The sequence below is a fragment of the Pipra filicauda genome, unplaced genomic scaffold, assembly GCF_003945595.2.
Source record: "Pipra filicauda isolate LSUMZ 115617 unplaced genomic scaffold, ASM394559v2 scaffold84_size4826128_pilon, whole genome shotgun sequence".
Lineage (NCBI taxonomy): Eukaryota > Metazoa > Chordata > Aves > Passeriformes > Pipridae > Pipra > Pipra filicauda.
In genome coordinates, this window is record NW_024105031.1 from 1,750,766 (window position 1) to 1,773,954 (window position 23,189).

The 23,189-nt window shown below is 37.3% G+C and overlaps 1 protein-coding gene across 3 annotated transcripts in view; it reads right to left on the reverse strand.

Moving 5' to 3' along the window:
- KCNH8 (potassium voltage-gated channel subfamily H member 8) overlaps window positions 1-14,344 on the reverse strand; it is a 174,302-nt gene extending 159,958 nt beyond the window's left edge. For all 3 annotated transcript variants that reach the window (XM_027717440.2, XM_027717439.2, XM_039390639.1), the window contains exon 1: window positions 14,014-14,344. In XM_027717440.2, the coding sequence (XP_027573241.1) occupies window positions 14,014-14,089 (76 nt within the window). In that variant the 5' untranslated portion in view covers window positions 14,090-14,344. The remainder of the gene's footprint in view (window positions 1-14,013) is intronic.
- Window positions 14,345-23,189: the final 8,845 nt, after the last annotated feature.

Sequence of the window (23,189 nt, forward strand, 5' to 3'; positions counted from 1 at the left end):
TTCAGCTGTACCCCAGAAAATGCAGTTTATACCAGTAAAAACCACTGTGCTCCTGATGCTCCCCAAAGAGTGCCAGAGCCCAATATTGCAATCCTCAAGTTATGAAATAAAAATATGTCAATGTGATAAAATACATAAATTTATTATTGCCACATTTTTATTGACGCTAAGCTTGTTTGGGTTCTTTTTTAGTTTTAGTCTTTCTTTTCTATTTAAACATTCATGCAATTTGCTTTCTACTTTTTGTCTGAAAGCTGGGGTATTAGAAGAATTTTTTGGAAAGTAGAAAGTACATTTTTATAGGAACATTTTTTCCATCTGGACATTTAAAACCACATTTATATGAAAAGTTTTTATCTTGCTGACTGAACATTAATGTTCTGAAAGATATCCATTGAAAGTAAAGATAGGATTCCTCTTTATAGACATGTTGTTTCATCATAGCATAGGTTGTTACAAATCCTGTGTCATGAAAAATCCTCTTCATTTCTTTAAAGTCTGTGATTGAGAACATTTCAAGATTAGAAAAAGAGAGATTTTCTGTTTCTAATGCAAGATAAGTTTCTGTGACCTAGACTATCTAGTTCCATGCTTTGTTACTTCATGTTTATCATCAGTATTGTTTAAGACAAGTTTAACATTTTCAGCTAGTCTGGTCTTGTCATTTTACGAGAGCAATCTTGGAAACACAGAAGGAGGATGGAAACACATTTCTAATGTACAATAATCCATTCATATAAAATAACTATACTAGAAGGATTAAGGCTGTGAAATATCCCTTTCATGGTAAGAATGGGATAGATATGGTGCAAGGGTGGCTTTTAGTTGAGAGTCTCATAACTGAAACTCTCATAGTAATTTGCACTTGTGAAAATTAGATACATCTCCCATTTTTGTAACTTCTCTATTTCTCTTCTGCTATAACTATCAAGTTCTCTAGCACTATATTTTAACAACAGAACAGAATGATATAGACGCTACTAGAAATCCTAAAATTATGTTGATCATCATGAGGATTCTTGAGTAACAAAATGTAAAAAGCTTCTGAAAATTACTTTTGAAGCTTAACACCTGCTAAAATTGCAGAATTGATCAAAAAAATTAGGATAATTAAAACTGAAGATTAATGTTTTGGTTCAGAAATATCTTTTGTTTTCTGTAATCAAGCCATGTGCTTGATTTTAAGTGCAAGTATAAATTCATTTGGGAAACACTGAGGATTTAATAACAGTAATAAACTCCCTTAATGTGGAGCAGTAAGGGAAAGAAACAAAATTCCTATATATAATTTATTTATTTATGGGGACTATTTTACCTTCTAGACAACACAGAGAACAGCTCTTTATTCTTGTCTCATAATCCCACCACACAGGCCTGTGACCGTCACACAGGGCCGTACTTCAGACCCTTTCCTATCAGGTACCCAAATTGTTTATGTAGATGCCAGCTTTGATACTTGATTTCTTACTCAAGGACTAATCTGGAAAATAGGTTCATAGAACAAGAAAGATATTGGTGGTTCCCTTCAGCAGAACAGCAAGCCATACTGTTGGACTGAGCCTGGCTGGACAACATTTCTAATTTTGCATCCCCAGCCCCAGAGATTCCATGTCATGTGGCCCAAGATGGCTTTATCTTATGTACCAAAAAAAACCTGGTCTGTCAGAAAGCAAAGATTCCATGTTTTTTTTTTCACAGCCAAGCTATCAGAACACTCACTGCAATATTTTACTGCCACAAACTTTGCTTGCCAAGTCTGAAAACCTATCAGGAAGCACCTGCTTTTAAGAGCAAACTATTCTGTTATTATATTTAGTTTATTATGCCATTCACAAACTCTCCCTGGAAGCCATGAATCAGCCATGATAAATGAACACTAAAATATTCAAGTGCTGTGCAAACTGCTACAATACTCTAAGCATTAAAACATAAAATAAAATCACTGCTCTGCACAGCAATATGTCAAAATTTAATAGGTAGAAAACCAGCAACTATCAAACTAAGAGACACTATTACAAAGATTTTCTCATTAACTTCACTTTACAAAAATATTTAATTAGAATAAATACTATGTACATTTTAATTAAACATCAACAACCAATTTTATGTACTTCTAAGCATCAAAAAAGTTAGAAGACAATACTTTCATGCTATAAATGTAAAAAAACTTTCTTCATTCTTGCTCATCTTAGAAAGACATCCCAGCATAAAACAGAATGTGTAAAGGTGGCAGAAAATGTCTCATAACCTTTAATTGAACACCTGGAAGCATTGTTTTCAATGACAGTTCATATAAACTGACATATCAACCACATCAGGCTGGGGACAAAAACTGTTGTAATTCTCCAATTAATTCTAACCTCTTAGCTTTACTTGTAATTATTTCACTCAACTCCCAAAACTTGGTTTATTAAGATCTATCCATCATGGTGTAGGTCACACAGTATTACTATTGTTGGGCTTTTTGGCCTTTGTCTTTCTTCCTTTCTGTGAGAGGACCTTGCCTACAATGAATTCATAAAAGGGAAATGTGTTTTAAAAAGCAGAATAAAGGTAAAATGTAAACTAATTACTTGTTCCAGATTATTTATTTATTTATTTATTTATGGGACTAATATTTCCCTGAACTTCGTTTCCTGCTTCCCTAGAAGAGGCACTCCTTATGCTAGTCACTTGTAAGACTGCCAGTTGAGCTATTTACGTGTTCTTTACACCTTACTTATTGATGCACAGAGTGGCTGTTTTTCTTTCCACCATTTTTTATCATCTGGGTGATCATACGTATTTATTTAAAGCTCCTGCCTCAGGAATTTGATGTATTTCAGGTGAGACTGATACAACATCAGGTTATGATTATTTATGTTTAAAAAGTATACCCACAAGAAAAACAGCAGAAATTAGCAATGTTACAGTTATTCGTTACAAAAGACACAAACAGAAGGCCTGCAGCTCTCCTGAGAGTTCAAGCAATCTTTCCCAGGAGACTCACATCAGCAGAAAAATGAACACATGAACTATTCATCCTAAATGAAGCATGATTTCTTCTGTAATTAAAGCAGGTTATCACCTGCATATATATGTTTCTGTATATATAAACATACCTCAAATAAAAAGTGTTAAATATCAAGATAGATAATTCCTTTCTAAAGATACTGTTGGTGTTTAAAGGGAACACATCTCTAATATAGAATTATTTTGTAAAGTTAGGACAAAAGGGGGGGAAACTGCAATTCAGTAGCTCCAATTGGATGAAAGCAGCAAAGTCTTTGTGCGTTTCTCCAAGAGTTACTGCTTCCACAATCTGATTTGATGATTAGCTCTGAGTTGCAATTGGAACCAAAACCCTGGGTCCCCATCTGGATCCTGCTCACGGCAGTATGAAAACAGTCAACACCTGCCTGTTTTATTTGTATAAGAATTATGACTGATGGGTTTAAATGTCTGCAGTAATTTCCATCTGTCCATCCTGACTCTTGCTGATCACTACCTCTGCTGCAGGAATCGATCAGCAGCTTGGGGAAGCAGCAATTTGTTGCTGTAATTCACAAAAGCTGTTTGGTCGGATTCGATCCACACTGCCAGCAGGAGTGGAAAGTTCTGGGAGGGGGGCAGGAGAGATGGCAAACATGAGAACCACAACAGACTTTCAGACATACTGTAAGCAAGTTTATGAAAAATAAGATCATGTGCTATCGAGTCATCCATACATAAAAAACCTAATATCAGTTAAAACAAAACAATCAAAAAAGCCCACTTTGATTCCTCATTCCCTTTATAAAAGTAGTAATTCTGAAGTGTAGTCCTTTACAAAAAACTAAAAATAAAAGAAAACACAAAACACGAAGTTGCCATAGTCAATTTTCACTGTGCTTTTTCATTACGTCAGCTACCAAACTTACTTTTACTTGCTTCCTTAGCCATATCAGCCAGCTAAAAGTTACAATATGATGAAATCAGGCTGTAATTTGTTGGGTTTAGAGGCTAAACACTCATCAAGAAGATAACAGACATGTTCACCTTTGAAAACCAAGACTGACCAATTATCATTCCACCGAGTGCTAGGTAGGACCACAAGCAATTTGTTCTCTGAGAAGACAGTGCTTTTAACCCTCTCACAACTATACCCATTCAGGGCAACATTTCCCTGGTCATATTCTGCACCAAAGTGAAGCTTCCCACAGTGCTACTGCATTCAGTTCATTCCAAATCATTACCTTCTGCTCACTCAGCAATCGCATCAGTCAATCCATCACTGCTTCTTCACAGCTGCTTCCTCTTTTTTTCTTTCTTGGCCAAAGATCACTTGTACAATTTTCAACCTAAGACTATCCCTTACCTCTGAAAATCAATCAGCACTCCAGTTCATGGTGTAAGTAAACTTAAAAAAAAAAAATAATCAATTTTGTGTTTAAGGTCACTAATAATCTAGTTTTTTAGGTTTTTTTAATACATCTTAAAGGAGAGCAGACTACTTTTTCAAAATTCACATATCATTTATGGTTAATGTCTTCAGGAACAAAACCAAGATAATAAATAATTATCTGCAATTGTTAATGAATTTGAAGAAAAAAATCATAGGTTCAGAGTGAAAAATGGCAAGTGCTTACTTCACTTCAGGGAATGCAAAATAATTGGGTGCAAGCCTGCACCCTACCAGAACAAAATCTGGAAATATGCTTTAACCCTCACAACCTTTAGCAGACCTGTAAGTGTGTAAAGGATGAATTCTCCATCTGTGGTCTCATACTGCACTGCAATGAGTTCACATAACTGATATGGGGTAGCCAAACCTCTTTCCTTAAGGAATGACTCAATGTAGTACAATGGAAGAGCCATAGCCTGCCTAATTCCAGGCAAGAATTTGTTGGCAACAGATCCATGGAGCACACCCTGCTCTAACCACTCTCAGATACATACTCTCCAAGGCAGTATTAATAGTGTCACTCTCCTGATGAATTCTAAACATCTATATAAGTCTAATTAAAAAAAAAAAAAAAAAAAAAACAACCAAACAAAAAATGCCAAACAAAGAGTTTAGGTAAATATTCCTGTAAAAATACACAAAGGTAATAAAGACATTCAGAATGCCTGAGGCATCCTGTTTTCTGTTCCCAATGCAGAAGCAGCTCTTCCTCATGACAAAGATAACTTAGTCATACTGTAATGTAGCATAGATCCGCTTCAAACAGAGCCATTAAAGCCATAATATGTTTTAAAAATCCAAATACTAAGTTGCTGTTAGTCTTTGAACAGCCCCCAAAATACAGTCTAACCATGCTGTTCTCTCACCTTTTTCCTCTCATGCTGCCACCCCATTACTACAGCACTGAAGCAGACACAACTTGTAACTATATATTTTCCTCTGAAAATCAGTGATCCTGCTAACTTTCCCTAATCTTGGCAAATGCGTAGCTCAATATCTTTCATTAATACTTATTAACTATTCTTTTCTACACTGAACTTTTAGGTATTTAAATCCCTAACATGATTCTATAACCACAGGTTTTATGAGGTGCATGCTTATTCCCACGGTTATGGAAATGGAAAAGAGAAAGTGTTAAGTACAAACTCCTGGCCTCAAGATCTTTCAACTCAATAAAGAAACAATTCAGTTTAATAAATACAATTAATGTTTTATCTTGCAAATGTAATTCATATATTCAAAAGAAATACATAGATTAAAATATTGTATATTTTCATTTAGATCATTAAAAAAACCCCAACAAACCAAAAAACATCTTGTCACTGATATTATGTGATTATTCTTGATTTTTAAAGGGTTTTTACCTCCCAAAGAAGCTTTTTTACTTGCCACAAAGAAGGGTGTTTTTTCTGCAAAAATATTTTCCTCTAAAACAATATAGTTTCCCTGTTATTTTTCTTATCATTGTAAATTCAAAATGTGGGAAAAGTCAGAATTTATACAAAACCACACTCATCACAGGAGTTATCTGACATTTTGGGGAGGAAAAAAATCAAATTATTTGTCTTAGGAAAATTTTCTCATTCTAAAAATCAAATAAATGACAAAATTACCAGCTCAGAGTTCTCTTTTATACATTTGGAATAAAATATCGAGTCACATTATCAAAACAAGCTGTTGAGGGAGATAGAAGGCAAAAATAACTTCAGGTCCATGCTGTCCAAATGAATCCTTCTGTATTTCTATAGATTTAAAATAAAAGAAAAGCAAAATAATCCTGGCAGCTTTCAGCCCTCAAAAGTCCTAAGAACTGGTACCTGAACTTCTAGTTGTCATAAGTAATGCCTGCAGAAAAAGTGAATTGAGAGCTGGCACACTGGAGGCTGTTTTCTCTTCAAAATATCAATAGGGAAGACAACATATTTCTCCATAACACAATTGTCTTCAGCTGTCCTTGAAATGATTGACAGCCAGCATTAAGGTTTAGGGATGCTCAGAAGATATTTAATGTCAAGTTCAATGTAGAATGTGCTAGTATTTTAAGAACAACACCTGTTCCAAAGCCTTTGAATACTATTATCAATCCTAGAAAACAGAAGGAGCCAGAAGCACTTGGCAAAATAAACTCTAAAAGAAGACTTTTCTTACTGTTAAAGAAGTCTCTCTCGTGCCTGCAATTTGAGAATGGCTTGTTTGTTTCTCTATTCCCCCTCCCCCCTTCTTTTTTCCTTCTTTCTAATTTATTTATTTTTAGATTGAGTGGGCATGAAACAACATTGCTTCGGGATCAGGTAGTTGCTTGCACACTTTTTTCTTCTAGTCACTTTAACACAAGGTAAGGTAAGCTTTCTTGTGACAATGCAAAACTGCTGTAAGCAACTGCCTTTGCTCACCTTTTCCAGGCAACAGTTGATGTAATACAGACAACTTGCATTTCTTTCAAAAATATATTTCCTCAGAATAGTACTAACAGCACTTAATGCTCTGTAAACCCATACCTTTCCAGATTTATTGTAATATATTCATGTATCTCTATTTGCTTACACTTCTACATGTGCTTGAGGCAGCAGCCTTTTTTTTATTTCTATTGTTCTGTTGCCCTGAACAATACTCTGAGCACCTTTTCTTTGCACCCAGAAAGACTGGGAATGTGTATAAAATTGTTACCTGCACACATAAAATAAAAAAATAAAATAAAAGTTGAATACATAAGAGCAATGATCACAATAAGAGAAATCTATTTTCAGGGTAAACCTATTTACTCATTGAAATGTTATAAGAGAAGAAAGTAGGAAATGTTTGGAAAGAGAAAAAAGGGTGAACTTACAGAACCTCTCTAGTGTGAATCCTGATAATCATCTAAGATTTAGAAACCCTCTAAAGAGATTTTTTCCATTCACACAGAGTACATGTTCATTCAAATATATGTCACTTCAAATATACAGATTTGTTTCGACCACTGCACTGTGTATCAGGTTTCTACCCTGAAGCAATGCAGAGGATAATATTCTTTTATTATTCAGAAAAAAAATCCCTTATTTACTTACTCTTTTCCACTCTTAAGTTTCAAACACTTGCCTTGAATTCAAATACAGAGTTTATTTCTGTAGTAATGTGTGTTACTAGTCTAACTTTACATTTATAGCATTAACCTAAGACTTAAAAGTGGTGTGATTAATGAATTATATATATCCTCTGAATGGAAGAACTGCATAATAATTATCATTCTATCTTCTTTCTGTCTAACAAAAAAGAAGAGAACACTACCTGACAACTTGAATACATCAGCATTCTCTATAGCAATAAGATGTTCACTGAATAAAATATACCATAATGACCATTTTTCATGATTTTAAGGAATAGCCCAGTGATTGCATATTAAAAATGGTGCCTGCACACATTTTTTTTCACTTGAATTAGATCCTTTGGACCAGAAATCAAGAATTAAGAAACACGATTGTAAGATGCCTCCAAAACTTTCAGGTCTAACTTCAGCTCAGGTTAGAATCAGAAGTTACTGTACCTGTTGAAAGCAAAGATCACCAAATAACCCAAGCTTAAATTATGAGGTTCTACACCCTCAACATTTGTGCCAAAAGAAGAGGAAAAGATTTTCCAATTAGCTACTTAATCCAGCCTCTTGGTTATTTCCAGCAAAGAGCAACAACAGATTCCAAACATCCAACCCCTGGTTTATATTCAAAATCACATTTGTCTTTTTTTAGTAACAGAGCTACAGTGAGCTGCAACACAGACCACATCTTACAGAGACAAGTACAGAGAGGCAAGGTCTGCTCTTTTGCTCTCTGAGCTGAGAACAGGCAATATTTTTTCCAGTGTTGACTGTATACTTTTGCAGTGAAAAATATGTAATTAATTCAGGAAACCTCATTATTTACTTATCCAAGGATATAAGTAAAAAGCCCAAAACAATTCTTCATTAACATAAGACCAACAGCATATGTATCTTTGGAAATTTCCCTCTGTCTGACTCACTTCATCTTTATGACAAAGAACTAGACCAGCTTTACTGCACCTGCACTCCCTCAGAGGGAGAGTTTGACAGACCACGAGCTTTTCCACTGTCACTGCTTGGAAGTCTCTTTGACACTGATCAGTGAATATCATAGTTTGAGTCACCCTTCTTTGGACACAGGATTTTACAGAATCACAGAATCTATTAGGTTGGAAAAGACCTCTGAGATCATCAAATCCAACCTTTGACTGAACACCACCACGTCAACGAGACCATGGCACTAAGTGCCACATCCAGTCTTTCCTTAAACACCTCCAGGGTCAGTGACTCCATCAGCTCCCTGGGGAGCCCTTTCCAATATCTAATCACCCTTCTGTGAAGAATTTCTTCCTGACGTACAGCTTAAACCTCCCCTGGCACAGCTTGAGACTATGTCCTCTCGTCCTGTCACTTATTGCTTGGGAGAAGAGACCAACCCCCACCTGGCTACAACCTCCTTCCAGGCAGTTGTAGAGTGATAAGGTCTGAGCCTGCTCTTCTCCAGGCTAAATAACTCCAGCTCCCTCAGCTGCTCCTCATAGGACATGCACTCCAGACCCTCCACCAGGTTTGCTGTCCTTGTCTGGACCCTCTCCAGCACCTCAGTGTCCTTCCTGAATTGAGGGGTCCAGAACCGGACACAGGACTTGAGGTGTGGCATCACCAGTGCCAAGTACAGGGGGAGAATCACTTCCCTGGTCCTGCTGGACACACTGTTCCTGATACAGCCCAGGATGCCATTGGCCTTCTTGGACACCTGGGCACACTGCTGGCTCATGTTCAGCTGGCTATCAACCAACAGGTCCTTTTCCGCTGTGCCACTTTACAGCCACTTTGCCCCCAGCCTGTAGCTGCAGCACATTTTGTCTTTGTGAGGTGGACCATTCTGATCCTGGAGTCTGATCAATGACCTTCTTCCCCTGAAGTTCAGTTGTTGTTTCTCTACATCTGACGCTGCTGCAATTCCTTGAGCCCTTTTGGGAGAGAACCACTAAGCAGCCAAGAAGCACTTTCCTGCTTTTGAAGTTTCTGTGATATGATTATGCAGCACATTGATCAGTGTAGGGAGGCTAGGATTCACCCTGAATGAGACACAGAATCTGACAATGAAGTTGCAGAGAGTGTTAGTGCATTGGTTCAACCTAGCAGACATCACTAGTTTGTTTATGAGACAGAAAGGCAAGCGATGGGGGTAGCTGGTGAAGAGTCGGGGAGGAATCTGACCCTGCAATCTGGAAACATCACTGCATACAAAGGCTTTCAGCTCTGTACCAACTGATGATGATGCAAAAGAAACAACCAGGTTCTACCCACAGTACCAGAAGAAGTATGCTGGCATCACATTTGATATGCTTAAGTCTGTATGTTCTGATCAGGAATCCTGCAGTCGCACCTGAGGGTAACCAAAGCAATCAGAAAACTGATTCCATCTGATCAACAAGGAAAAAAAAAGTTATGAAAATTGCTGCTTAGGTGCAAAGCTCTTTTGTTAGTACTTGAGCAATGTTTTAATTGGAAAACATATCTGAATGTAGAAGTTGTTCAGCAAATACAGAATTATCTAATTGTCACCACTGATGGTGAGCAAGAAGGAATTAACTCAGCTTGATCTTCAGATAAGACTGATCACGCAAGATTGATAATATAAATCTGAAGTACACACTTAATTTGGAAACTGATAAGATTTGACAGACAAGAGATAATTATAGAACTTCAGCTGTCATTTTATAGTATAACTATACACAAAATTGTTGTCCTTTTTTTGATTATAAATTAATGAGGATATTTGCTGAATCTCTGTTAGCTTTTCTCCATGAGAAAGTCTCACAGATTTTCAACAACAACGACCCCGCTATGTATTTAATCTATTTAAATAAATAAATAGTGCATAGAGAGTATTTTTTATTTACATATATATAAATGAAAACAATAGAACATAATTTCCTACCATGCAACTGCTTTTTAATACTTTGCCTAATCTAAATAGGGTTAAGAAGCACAAATATGCAAATTTCCAATTCAAAAGCTTGAAGTGAAATAACTCACTTCAGACATTCAGTTTCTTAATATTTGGTGGTGGGGTTAATTATAGGCTTATATTCGAAATATTTTCACACTTGAAAATGATATTTTATCTTGAAAATATAAAAAGAAAAACAAACCCCCAAACCAGCCAAAAAAACCCTAAGCCCAAACCTACTCATTTGAAAATTTTTGTATTTTTTTTCCCAATTGGCAATAAACTCATTGCTAACAGAGGGAGCAAAAAGTCTTTGGATGACCTGGTGCTTAGCTATTGGAGGAGAGGGGGGGGAAAGGAGCCCTTTGAGAAAGCATTGACTTAAATTACAATGTCAGGAACACAAAAGATATTTTCAAGTTGTGAGAAGGTGGAGGTATAATAGCACATAGGCAGATCCAAGAGTTCTGCCACAGAAATCCAGATAAGCAAACCTTTAATGCTGTTCTTCCACGTGTGCAACTCAGGTAATAGGAAGTTTGCAGGAAATCTCTGCAATCCCCTATACAGCTAAGAGGTACCCCAAAATTAATCTAATTCTTTTGCTTAGCACATATGCCCTGGTTTCATATGTAAAGAATATTTATGTATAACATACAGACAACAAAATATCTACTGTGAGCATTCTGAGCACCTGAAGAACCTGTCAAGCAGCTGTTATATAATTTTTTGAGATATTCAATTTTTCATAACTGCTAATTAGACATAAATCATTGCAAAAGTAAAATTTAAAAAATTATTTGAATTAATTTTTTAAAATTCCGTGCAAAGCAAAGTATATTTTCTAATATTATCTGGAATCCCTTCTTGCACTCTTGCCCGGAATTAGAATTATCCCTCTTCTGGATTAAAGATGCATTGGTGGATTAGTCTATCACTGATGACAACATAATATATCCTTCCCACAGGCTTAAACTGGAAAGAGGTCTGTTAACTACAGAGTATATTAGAACAACTGCCAAAAAAAACCCCAAAAAACCTTTGGCAGTATTTTAACATTTAAATATCATCATGTGTGAGGTCAAAGTAGTTTGTGAAACATAACCTCAGGTTCAGTGCCGTGTATCAGTCCTACTCCTTTCACAGACTGTATCATCTGTAAAACTAGTGAGACATGGGACTGATTCCTGCAAGGATTAGCCATTGATATTACTTTTATCTTGAGCCACCTGAACAAGCCCTGGAATACCAACCACACAGGCACTTTAAGTGAAAAATAAATTAGTTTTAATTTTTCTACTTGATGCTTGGATATATATACACATTTTGCAAAATTGTACTTTTTAATTTGGTTTCTTTTCATCAGTTTAGAAGTATTAATTTTTATATTTAAATTTAGGATTTTCAAAGCAACAAAGGACATAAGCTATTTCTGGAGGTTTTAAATTTAGTTATGATGTGGAGTGATTCACAGAACTTTGTTTCAGATCACATCAAGTTGATTCATTGCTTTACCCTAACACTCTAAAGGAGATTTTATGTTATTCTGTAAATTAAGAGACACGTTACCAGATTTCGATAGAATACCACCATCCTCCAAAGGTTTACTAGATGTAAGACTATCTAGTTCATAAAACATCTTCCCATGTGAACTACTGTGAATATTTCACATGTCAATAATCATACCATAACAACTTCTAGAATACACTTGCTTAATATTTGAGGCAAATTCTGGAACACTAACTAAACCCAAAAATCTCAGTGCCTGTAATAAAAAAATAATGTGCTGTATTTTCTGGTGAAATTAAATATCTAATTACATTATTTTCCAATTACATTCCAGGAAAAAGTAGATGAGTTGTTAGCATTAAATTTCAATGTAAGACACTGAGGTCTGTTTCTTGTTTAAGAAAAGATCATTCCATTTGACTTCATGAAGCGCAGTAGAATCATTGCCTTAAAAGTGTAGCTCCATTTGGGTATAAAATTCAGCTAAGTAATAAACTTTCTACCACACTTATCTGTTGGTGTCACTGAGAAGATGTGGATTAAACATTTTTCTAGTGTTTTATTTAATAAAAGAGACCCCTATGACATCATTAATGTTGCTTGCTAAATTGGATCTTTGAAGAACGGTATAGAATTCATGAGGCAATTGTGTGCACAGCTCGCAGGCTGCGTGCTCCATCCTTTGAAAGGAAGCCATTGTAAAGGGGGAGGGTCCTGAGCACAAAGAAGGGAAGAACTGATTTTCTGGCAAATAACAGTATCAGCAGCAAAACTCTTATTAGTACTGCTTCAATATGGAGTAAATAATACTCATACACTTCACAGCAATAAAAGGGTGGAGGATGGGGGAAAAGGACTTTGAGTTCTGCAGTTGAAGGCATTTAAAGGTACATCTAAGCAGTCTTAAGAGAGATTGCTTTATAGAGAAGTATCAGTTACATACAGCCCTGGATCATAATTATTTGTGTATGCTCAGATTAGCAGAACAGTTATAATAAAGCTCTGTGTTTCTCTGCAGTTGATCTCAATGACTGTATTATTTTCTTGACATTTTACAACTTATTGATTCAATAATCACGGTTCAGTTGTCTTAACCACACAGTAATCAAACCATCGAGGAAATGCCAATAGATATGCAATCAAGATTTCAAACCAATTAGATGGCAATGTTTTCAGTCAAGAAACCGCCAGTAGCAACTCAAATCTGAGTTGTTTTTCCTCCACGATGTATACCTGGGTTTTTAGAAAGGGAATTAAAGGGAAGGGAGTTCATTTTGGTCCAAATCCACTACCTCCCCTTTCCTTTTTAGTTGCTTTAATATGAGTAAGCTCTATCAAAGAAGAAACAAAACTCAAGACTACTACAGGCGACTCCTAACCCACGGTCGGAGGGGGAGCACGCCAGCACTACCTCCCCCAGTGTCTTGCCGGGAAAGCTCCCGGCGGAGCCGGGGCGCCGCGGAAGGAGCCGTGTGCGGGATCTGGAAGAGGAGCCCAGCGCCGGACCCGCCCGAGGCCGGGACCTGTCCATGGTTCTGCAGCCGGGCGGCCGCCGCTGTCGGCGGCACCGCCGAAGAGCCCTTCCCCTGCTCCTGGCTGCCTCCCTCCACTAACGCCCTGCAACAGCTGCTGCCACGGATGAGCCCGATTTACGGGAACTCAGCTTTTAGGGAGAAGATTTAATATGGGGGCTGGAGGTAATAAAGACAAAAAAGAAAATCCCAAAACCTCCCGCCAAAGCCCTGCCCAGGCTCTGAGCGAACCTTTCCCTCGCGGTCTCTCGGCTGCTCGGGGCGCTGGGGAAGCCCCAGCCCAGTGTACAACTTTCCTGCAGGGATCCTGGATCCGGCCCCCTTGAAGGCTCCGGACAGGGGGTCGGGGGCAGAGGGTACCGGGCACACTCCTCACCTGCAAAGCTGTGGAGAAACCAGGCAGGAGAGTGGGAGAGGCTGAGAGCTCCCTCGCCTCCCCCTCCTCATTGCCGGTTTCTGGTACCAAGGAAACCCCAGGGCGGCGGAGGGGAGGGAAGAGGAGCCTCCCACCACACGCGCAGCGCCCTCCGTGTATCCCCTTCTCCGGGCGTCCGGAGCCCCAGCCCGGACTCACGTGTGCCGTCAAACCGGGTGGCGATGGTGTCGAGGAAGGTGTTCTGCGGTGCCAGTAATCCCTTCATAACCGGCATTTTTCCAGCGCGGTGCGAGGTTCCCCATCAAAGTTTGTCTACGAGGGTGGTTCGAGAAGAAAGTGCATAGGGCGCCCGGGGGAAGGCAGGGAGGGAGGAGGCGGAGGGATAGAGGGGAGGAGGATGGGGATGCCGCCGCGCCGCCTCCGGCGCCGGGAGCCCCCCTCTCGTCAGCCCTGACACCGCACAGCGCTCCCGCTCCCGCTCCCGCCCCCGCTGCGAGTGCCGGGCGGGGCGGCGCGGGGCGCGTACAGGTGCGGGACGGAGCACAGGTAGGGGGCCGAGCACAGGTGAGGGGCCGCGCCCCCTCCCCGCACCCCTCCAAAGGCAAGGGGGACAGGGGCGCCAGTGGAAAGCGGCCGTGAGGGAGGACGGGCTGGAGAAGGGCAGGGAGCAGGGGAAGAGGCACTTTTATCCACCTGTGGCCGGAGCCGGGTGGGGCGGGGCAGCACAGCACAGGGACCGGCGGCCACCCGGGCGCTGCGAGGCTTCTTCCGCCCCTGCCAGGTTTCGGCTCTAGCACATGAGAAGTTTCCCAGGCCTATTAGCTCACATGAACCCTGTTCTGTGAGTAACAATATCGCAGCGTAAAGCACGGGCTCCTAAGCTGCTGGAAGGAGAAACGCCCTTGAAGGATAGTAAATGCCTCTGTAGGTGCTCAGTGGAGAGCAAGACTAGAACATGGATAATGCTCCATCAGGTGTGTGATCTCAGGCATTATTTGCATTTATTTATTTATTTAAGGGATAGGCACTTGCTGTCACTGTGAATATCTCCTAGAATATTCTTTCAAAATTTTTCCCTGAAAAATTCCTGAAATAAATATTTTTTTTTTTCTGCCAGCCAAAAAGAGAATTGAAATTTATATCCTAGATCAGGAGGTGTAATATGTAAATTAAAATAAATAAATATATAACAATAGCATTGAAGAAGCAGGCACTCCCCATTGGGATGAGTAACCTGCTCAGGCTGGTACCATGGCTCTTTGCTGCCAGATAACTCTCCATAGTACAGTCATTTCACTCAGTGTAGCAGCAATGGCAAAACTTCTCCATCTTCTTTCAGGACTAAAATACTCTAGAAAAAAGAAGTGGGAGTACACTCCCTAATCTAGAAAATCTCTGTGCAGAGGAAGCCTGTTGGCTCTTGCTATTTCACAGTATTGTTTTTCTGTATTTTTTGTGATTCCCATTTATTTAGGGTTCTCTCTTTCTCCAGACAGTTAGAGGACTTTGATTCCCACTTTTTAGCTTAAGCAGCCAGAGAGAGGTTCCAGAAGAGATGAAAAGGGTCTTTCTTTACAGCACATAATTAAAAGTAAAAAACAACAAGAACCTCAGAAAATGCTGATGCATAGGGTTTATGGCATAATATAAAGTCTACCCGTGGTAACCCCTCCTTGGCTCTGAAGAACACAGCAATATTTTGCTGAGATCATGAATCTGTCCAATTGTCCTTGTACTAGAAGCCTGTACAAATCAGCTGACGTAGAGCTGCCAGCTCAGTTTTCAGAAGCAGCACGTGGAAAGAGAAACTGCCTTACACTACTTTGGAAGTCTCCAAGATCTCACGGTACCATCAGTTTCTTAGCTAGCTGATAAACTTCAAGTTCCTGTCAGCCTTGTCCTTAAACTGTACGAACACCAGTATTGCCCTTAAAATGTACAATTTTTAATACCGAATGCCAGCAATTTTTAATTTTCTTTACTTATTATTCTCACATCTTTTAGTTCAATATAAGCAGAGTCACAAAATTAATTTCTCTTGATAGGTTTCCATTTAATTTCACTGGCTATTTGGGTTTGATGGTACAGCATGTACCTACCTATGAAATAAAGAAAACTCTGTTCCACTAGAGCATGATCAGATTTTCAATTCTGACAAAATGTTCAGCAACAGAGGTCGTTAAGGTAAATCTGAATCTTTGAAATCTGACAAGGGACTAACCTATGTTGTAGCTGTGTGTTGTGGTTGTGTTTCGGTTTGTATTCTTTTCCATGGCCTGCCTAAACATCATTTTAGTAGGTATATGGTGAAGGAGAAAGGAATATATTCTTAATTTTACTACAGGCAGTCAGGAGACAGTAACTCATACATGCAAATTAAAGATATAAATGTATTTCTTAATTTTGATCATCACGAAAGGGGAAAAAGAGACTATTTTCCAGGGGAGTCAAATCGTTATCTGATAAGTCTGCAAGCCCATAAGTGACTAAGACTGAACCTCCTCACATACAGAGACCACCAAGTCTGAGCTGTAATCATACAGTTTGAGGGTTCTATTATATAACAGCTTCAGTAAGTTTAGAGCTTTATTAAGAGCTCATGGAAATTTCTTAACAACCATGAGACAGAAAATCCTTGAATAAAGCCTTAAGACTTAGATTGGGCAAAAAATGACAAAAATCTATGCAAACACACACCTCAGAAAGGATGGATATGTGCCAGAGGAGTTACATGGCATATTTCATGATAATGGTGAACACATTTTACAGTTATTGAAATGTATTCACCACTAGTCAGGAGGATGTGATAGCAATGGCAGTGAAAACTCTACCAACAATGAAATTCTAGTGATGGACAAGAGGGTGGGACAATTCCAAATTCTTTACAAGGAGAATATGCCAAATGCCCCTTCACCTGTGAGAACTTCAGAAAAGAGGAAGTTTGCTGTGCTTTACGAATACTCACAACCTTGGTGTACTCTTATAAATTGGTTATGGAAATAACTATGTACTATGAACAATTGGTAACAATTAAGCTTCTAAAAATAATGTTTATGTTCTACATATCACAAGACAACCATCCAAACTTCTCTGAAGTAGAACTAATGAAACATATTACAAAAATGATGCATTTAAATAGCCTTAAACTACAGAAGAAGAGAAACTGAAGTACAGTATCCTATTTTACACTTGTACTTAGCATATTCTACAACCTTTTACTCATTACAGTAATCCCCTTTAATAGAGACTGGTACCTTACTTCAGAGAGTTAGCTGCAAAACACAAAAAGTTAAAGTTGCTCAAAGCAGAAAAATATAGCAGGCTGAAATTTCAGTGAGTTAAGTAGCTCAGAAAAGCAGAGAAAAGAGCTAAGAGTATATAAAAGAAAGGTGAAGGAGCAGCTGAAGTTTGCAGTCAGTTCCTGGAAAATTATTTTTTAAGCTTTAAACAAAAAGCAAACCAGGGTCTCTGAATAGTCACAGACTGATTTTCATTTTCTTCTTTTTTATTTTTTTATGTTTAAGAAAAAGTAAAATACAAAAATACAAACCAAGGTGATTTTTATCTTGTTTCAGGAAATCAGCTTTCAATTTTGATATATTAATTTTGAATGTCTGGGATACTTAGACATGGTCTCTAATATATTACATATATTTGCTGGCAAGGACAGATAAGTAAGAGTTGAAAACTAACTTTGATTTTCATGTATAAATCAATATCCAAGTAAAGTAAATAGCCCACTCCCTGTATTCCTGTCTTCCTTTGTTCACTGTGGAGCATTTTGCTGAATTCAAAACGTAAGTATATGTAAAAATATATATATTAAAGTTAAGAAAGTCAGTACCAGAGCTGAGAAACCAAGTACTAATAGGACTGCTGCTACTCTTCAGGTTGCCATTAGCATCTAGAGACTACAGTTTAGACCAGAAATACTATCTAAAAAAATAAGGTTTGTTGCTTCAAATAACTCAACAATATATAAATATATCATATAAATATATATATATGAAATATAATCTCAGCCATACATTTCCCCCTACTTATCCACAGCCACTTGGGCACTCAACATAGCCCATTACATTGTGAGGCACTGTATAATCTTTTTAAATATTGCTTGTTACCCAGAAATGAGGTTATGTGCAGAGTTTTGCACAGAATGTATGTAAGGATCAGCATGTTGTAGCATTTTGGGTCATATTTGTACACCTTTTTTTCTTCATTTATTGTTTAAATAAAAGCACATATTCCAAATTTTGTTATTAATATTCTACAGTACAATGAATTACCTCGTAAAATAAGGAGTTAGCAGTTGCTTATTGCTTCCCTGGCATAACCACTTGACCTCAACTTACCTGCTGCAATTATGCAAATAAAAACAGCTAGTGAAAATCAAATTAACAAGGACTGCCTGCAGCTTACTTTTGTGCTTGAAATTGCCACCCACTTATTTGTTTGTTAACCTTGGCATCCAGTGGAAAAAAGGGAATTATGAAGCAGCCTGAAAATTCCAGGAAAGGGCAAAGAACGGCAACCTGCTGTTCATCCGCCATGAACAGGCTAATTTAGCCTGAAGTAGTGCGTTTTAAGAGTATTATCCTAATAAATGATCACTGTGCTTCAAGAAGTGCCTTTTGTTGTGCATAAGCCAACAACAGAACTTTTCAAGAATAGAGCTGCATAATTGAAGCTCTGCCAAGCAAGGGACAGTTTAGATGCAAAGCTGGTACCTCTGGCTCAGGAGGACACTAAGTTCCTATAAACTGGAAAAGGTTGCAAGCAAGCAGAAGAAACCATACATGGCACTACCTTGAATGAAGTTAAAGATTCAAACCTCACTTTTCCTCTGCTGCTGGCAAACATCCATGAAACATTTTGGCAAAAGCCTCATTTCTAAGCTCAGAAGGATTCAAGCTTATCAATGTTAACAGACATGTCATTCACTAAGGTACTGAAAAATTGATGTGGTAGATTCACAAGGTTCTAATTGTATTGATATCACCATCATATTGGGCTGTAATTTATGTACTTGTTTCCTTTTAAAATATATAGGAAGTCACACATCAGGTTTCATTTCACTACATATGAATGAACTCAACTACTCAGAATACTCAACTACTTAGAATAACAGTTTATGTGATATCGATTTGGTATTTTATAGTTAGAAAGCTCTTGATATATTCAGACCCAGGTTTCACATGTGTAGCAGATTTACAAAAAAAAAGGAGATGCTGCCTCTTGTTTTCTGTAAAGCAGAAAGTGAATTAAGACCTGAAGATAGCTCAGTTGTCAAACCAAAAAATTAGTCAATGGTGAATAGACTCTACCAGATCTCAAAATCAATAAGGTTATAAAATTTCTATTTCTGTCCCCACTTTCCTATCCATAAAAGCAGAATCATAGTTTTCACCTTCAAGGATCGTGTGGATACTATTAATGTGTGTGTAACAACAAAATTTTGCAAAAACATCTGATAAAGCTAGAAGCAAATTAGCAGTTGTCATTCAAGAGATGTTTGGATAGTGTTCAGAAAGGTATTGAAGCACATTTCAAACAACAAAGAATTAAGAATGCACTGAATTGTTCTATCATTAATTGAACACCATCATGTGGGGGAAAAATACTCATTGTTTACAGGAAAAAAATACTGCCTAAAGGAGAAATGTGCATCTCTGCTCAGAATTAACATCCAAAGCTGAATAAGAAATATCTAGTTTGAATCAATTTTGGTTTCCATCAGAAAACAAAACCAAAAACAACCCAGCAAGCCATCCAAAACCCTCAAAAATAATACTACCAGTATTAAATAAATTTAAAAAAAGTCACATTACACTTCTGCAGATGAACCCTATGGTTAGCTAAATGGGAACAGAAGTTTTCTTCTTAAAATCTATGCAGAAAAATAAAGACAAAAAGAAAGTTGGATTCAGAAGAGACTGAAATATTGTAAAAGCTTATTTTGTATTTCCTGGATATGAAAGACATTGCAAGCCTGTTTACCTCACTGTGGCATTGCGGTGATGTTAAAGGATCCTGTAGGTTATTCTAAAGTGCAAAGTTGCTGGTTCAGTTCACCTGTTAATGAGGAGTGTTGTTTTGGTTCCAATTCTTTCCTTTGAATACTTAGTGAATGCAAATGCAGCTGTTGAGATAGACCTTATATAGTAATATCAGAACTTCACTTATTTATGACCTGCAGTTTAAAATTATTTCACTATAAAAAGTTATCCATTTAAGCTTATCTACTTGAATTCAAAGAGTACCATACCAGAATTATTTGCAAATTAAGATTGTGCTTAGCGAAAGAAAAGGAATCTCAGTCTAAAAGATTAAGAGGTGATACTGACTGTATAAGAGACATAGTAGGATGCTTAGAATAAAGAATAATCACAAGCACAGCTCTAGATATGGGATTTGCTCTTAAGCCTTAAACATGATCCTCCTACATGCAGATGTAAAAAGTGATTCCTCTCACAGATCCACCAAAGCTAATTAGAAATTTTGCTGCCTTCTTTCCACACATATATCCCCTGAAAGTTGGGAAATAGCCATCTAAATTTCATAATCATTTTCTAAACACTATTATTAAAATGCAACTCCAAAGATAACACAAATTCCTTCATAAGTACACCTATTTTAAAATTATTAAACCAGATAAGTGGAAAATCATTGATTCTATTCCTCACCTGATTTTTTTTTAGCACAACAAGAGCTAATAAGTGTAAAATTACTGGTTAAGCTTCTTCAGTATCACCAAAATATCTCACATGGCTCAGCAATATTTTTCATGGCTTGCACCAGTGCAATAAAGACCAGGATGGGACACACCAGCTAGTTTTACTTTATTAATATTTCTGATTTGCAAAACACTACAGGTAAGGCTAAAAGAATTAAACAGTACAGCTATCCTGGTCCCTAGCAGTGTCGTGGTGCTGATTTGAAGTACAATTTTGGTGACCATTCATGAAGCGACAAGAGAGCAGTAAGTGACAGGAACACTGTTTTTCATAAATCACTGCAAGTCACGAAAGGCTAGCAAGACACAGAAAAGTCAAAAGGAAACAGAATAGTATTTCATTAGATGTCATCTTCAATTTTGTTTTCAGTGTAATTGCTTTGACAGAGGATTCATTAATAAAAAGCCTGGATGACATTACTGAGTTTTATTCCCTTTTTTCCTCTTGGATTTTACTGCATTTTAAGACGTGAAAATCTCATATTAAAATATAAGATTAATAGCTAAAACATGTTAGATAGCATTCAAAGTTTCCAGGCTCATAATACACAAGTATTTCTATTACTTCATATCACAAAGACACGAGATTTAATGCTATGATGTACGTATTTTAATAGACATGTAAATTAATACAAAAATTAGATCTGACACAATTTTTCTACAAAAAACATGCTACTAGAGAGACATAGGTGCAAATTCTTTGCTATTTTAAGATTTTGATTGTAAATATGGATAACATTCAATTATATGGCTTCTTTTTTTGTGAATTGAACAATAAAAGCATTCTCGAAGCTGCAATTGGCAAGCTTCACAGAAGTGAATATCTGACTTCAAGTATTGCTGTTAAGTTTTGCTTTACGAAACTCCCAGCAGGGAAAATTCAGGTTCTCCTCCATTATGTAGGTATAATAAGTGTATTTTTTAGTACCCTTCATAACACCTACACAATATCTGGACTGTATTTGTGAACTTAATTCTTTTAGCATTGTTTTACACAGTAGGGATTCAGGGTTAATACTTATGGCAGGTCAAATGTACCTTCTACTTCAATTGAAATTGTATGTGACGTTAATGGACTCTAAAAGTATTCTGAGGTCTTTAATCTTTGCCATAGAAGACTGTAGATACAATGATCAAAAGTGTGATAAAATACAGAGATCAAAAATTTTGTTTGTTGTATCATTAAAATATTATAAGTAGGGGCTTAAAATACTTCCATAAAAAAAAGTACTAATTTAAAAATATTTAAAGTGAGTTAGACTTATTTCATGAATCCTTGCCTCAACTAGAATAGACAAAATTGCTACAGATACTGCAATATATATAACCTTTCTGAAATATGAGAAAAGCAATAGGAACCATTTTCCACAGTTTTTAGATAAAACTTTTTTTAACTACAGTTCAGATTATATGACTTTTCCATTATACCAGTGATCACTGGTATTCTTCCCACTTAAGTCAATTACATGGGAGTTTAAAAATAAATCTAAAAAATCCAACAACGACAAAACAAAATCCACAACCTTTTGACACGCAGTAAATCTTATTTCTACATTACAAGTTCTTCAGAAGACAACAGATAAACTGCAAGCAATTAAGGAACAAGAGTCTAACTTGATCCATCCTCAAGGGTATAACAGAACAGCCTTAATATTGATTGGTTTGCTTTTTAATCTTCTCTAACTCATCAACTTCTTTTCCATCTTAATAAGAGTTTCATTAGTTGTTCTTATGAGGCCATTTTACAAGAAAAATAAAGATACCTCAATAGTCATATGTAATGTTTTTCTACCTAGAAGATACTCAATATCTTCACAAGTAAACTAAACAAATGACCCTGTTTTCATCCTTATTAGAAACGCATACACCTTTCTCTCTTATTTTAGAACATTTATTTTCATAAACGTGTCTTCACTGAATGTGTGATGTGAGTTAGACATTTATGAAGAGAAACACTGCAAAGGGATAGGCATAGAAAAGGAACACTGCAGGAAAAAAGCTCCACTGCTGGTTTGGAGAAAAAGAACCACACTCAATGAGTAAGACATTATTGGCAAAGAAATCCTGTGTAGGTAGACAGAAGAGGAAACATTTGATAGGTGAAAGTTACCATGTTTGGCACAAGAATAAGCTTTAAACTAAATCTGTTGTGCAACACATGTGACATCAGGCAAAACGGGGTTTAAGTAGGAGGAGATGATATCTAGGGAGAGAAGAGTGGGCAGCACACCAGGTCTAGGAGAATGAACAGCAAGAGATTCAGGCAATGCTTAGTTGTGCAGAGGCCAAAAAAAAAAAAAAGAAAAAGAAAATGAAAAAAAAGTACAGTATTTTTGTCTGTAACCGAGACAGTTGTGAGAATGTGTAATTCAGGATTAAGGTGAGTTTTATGCTGGAATCACATCCATCCTGGTTTTGCTTGCTCTTCTTCCAGCTAACTCCAAACAAGGCATATAACTAGAGGTTATTTTTGGACTTTGTCTGAAGAAGTGAATCTTGAACTCCAGTCAGCTCCAAAATACACTGCACTAGTCCACATGACACTTTGAAACTGAAAAATTCTTGGTTTTATTCAGATTTTGACCTTTTCCATTTTTTTTTCAGTATTTCAAAGAATTTGGGATTTCAGTATCAATCCTCT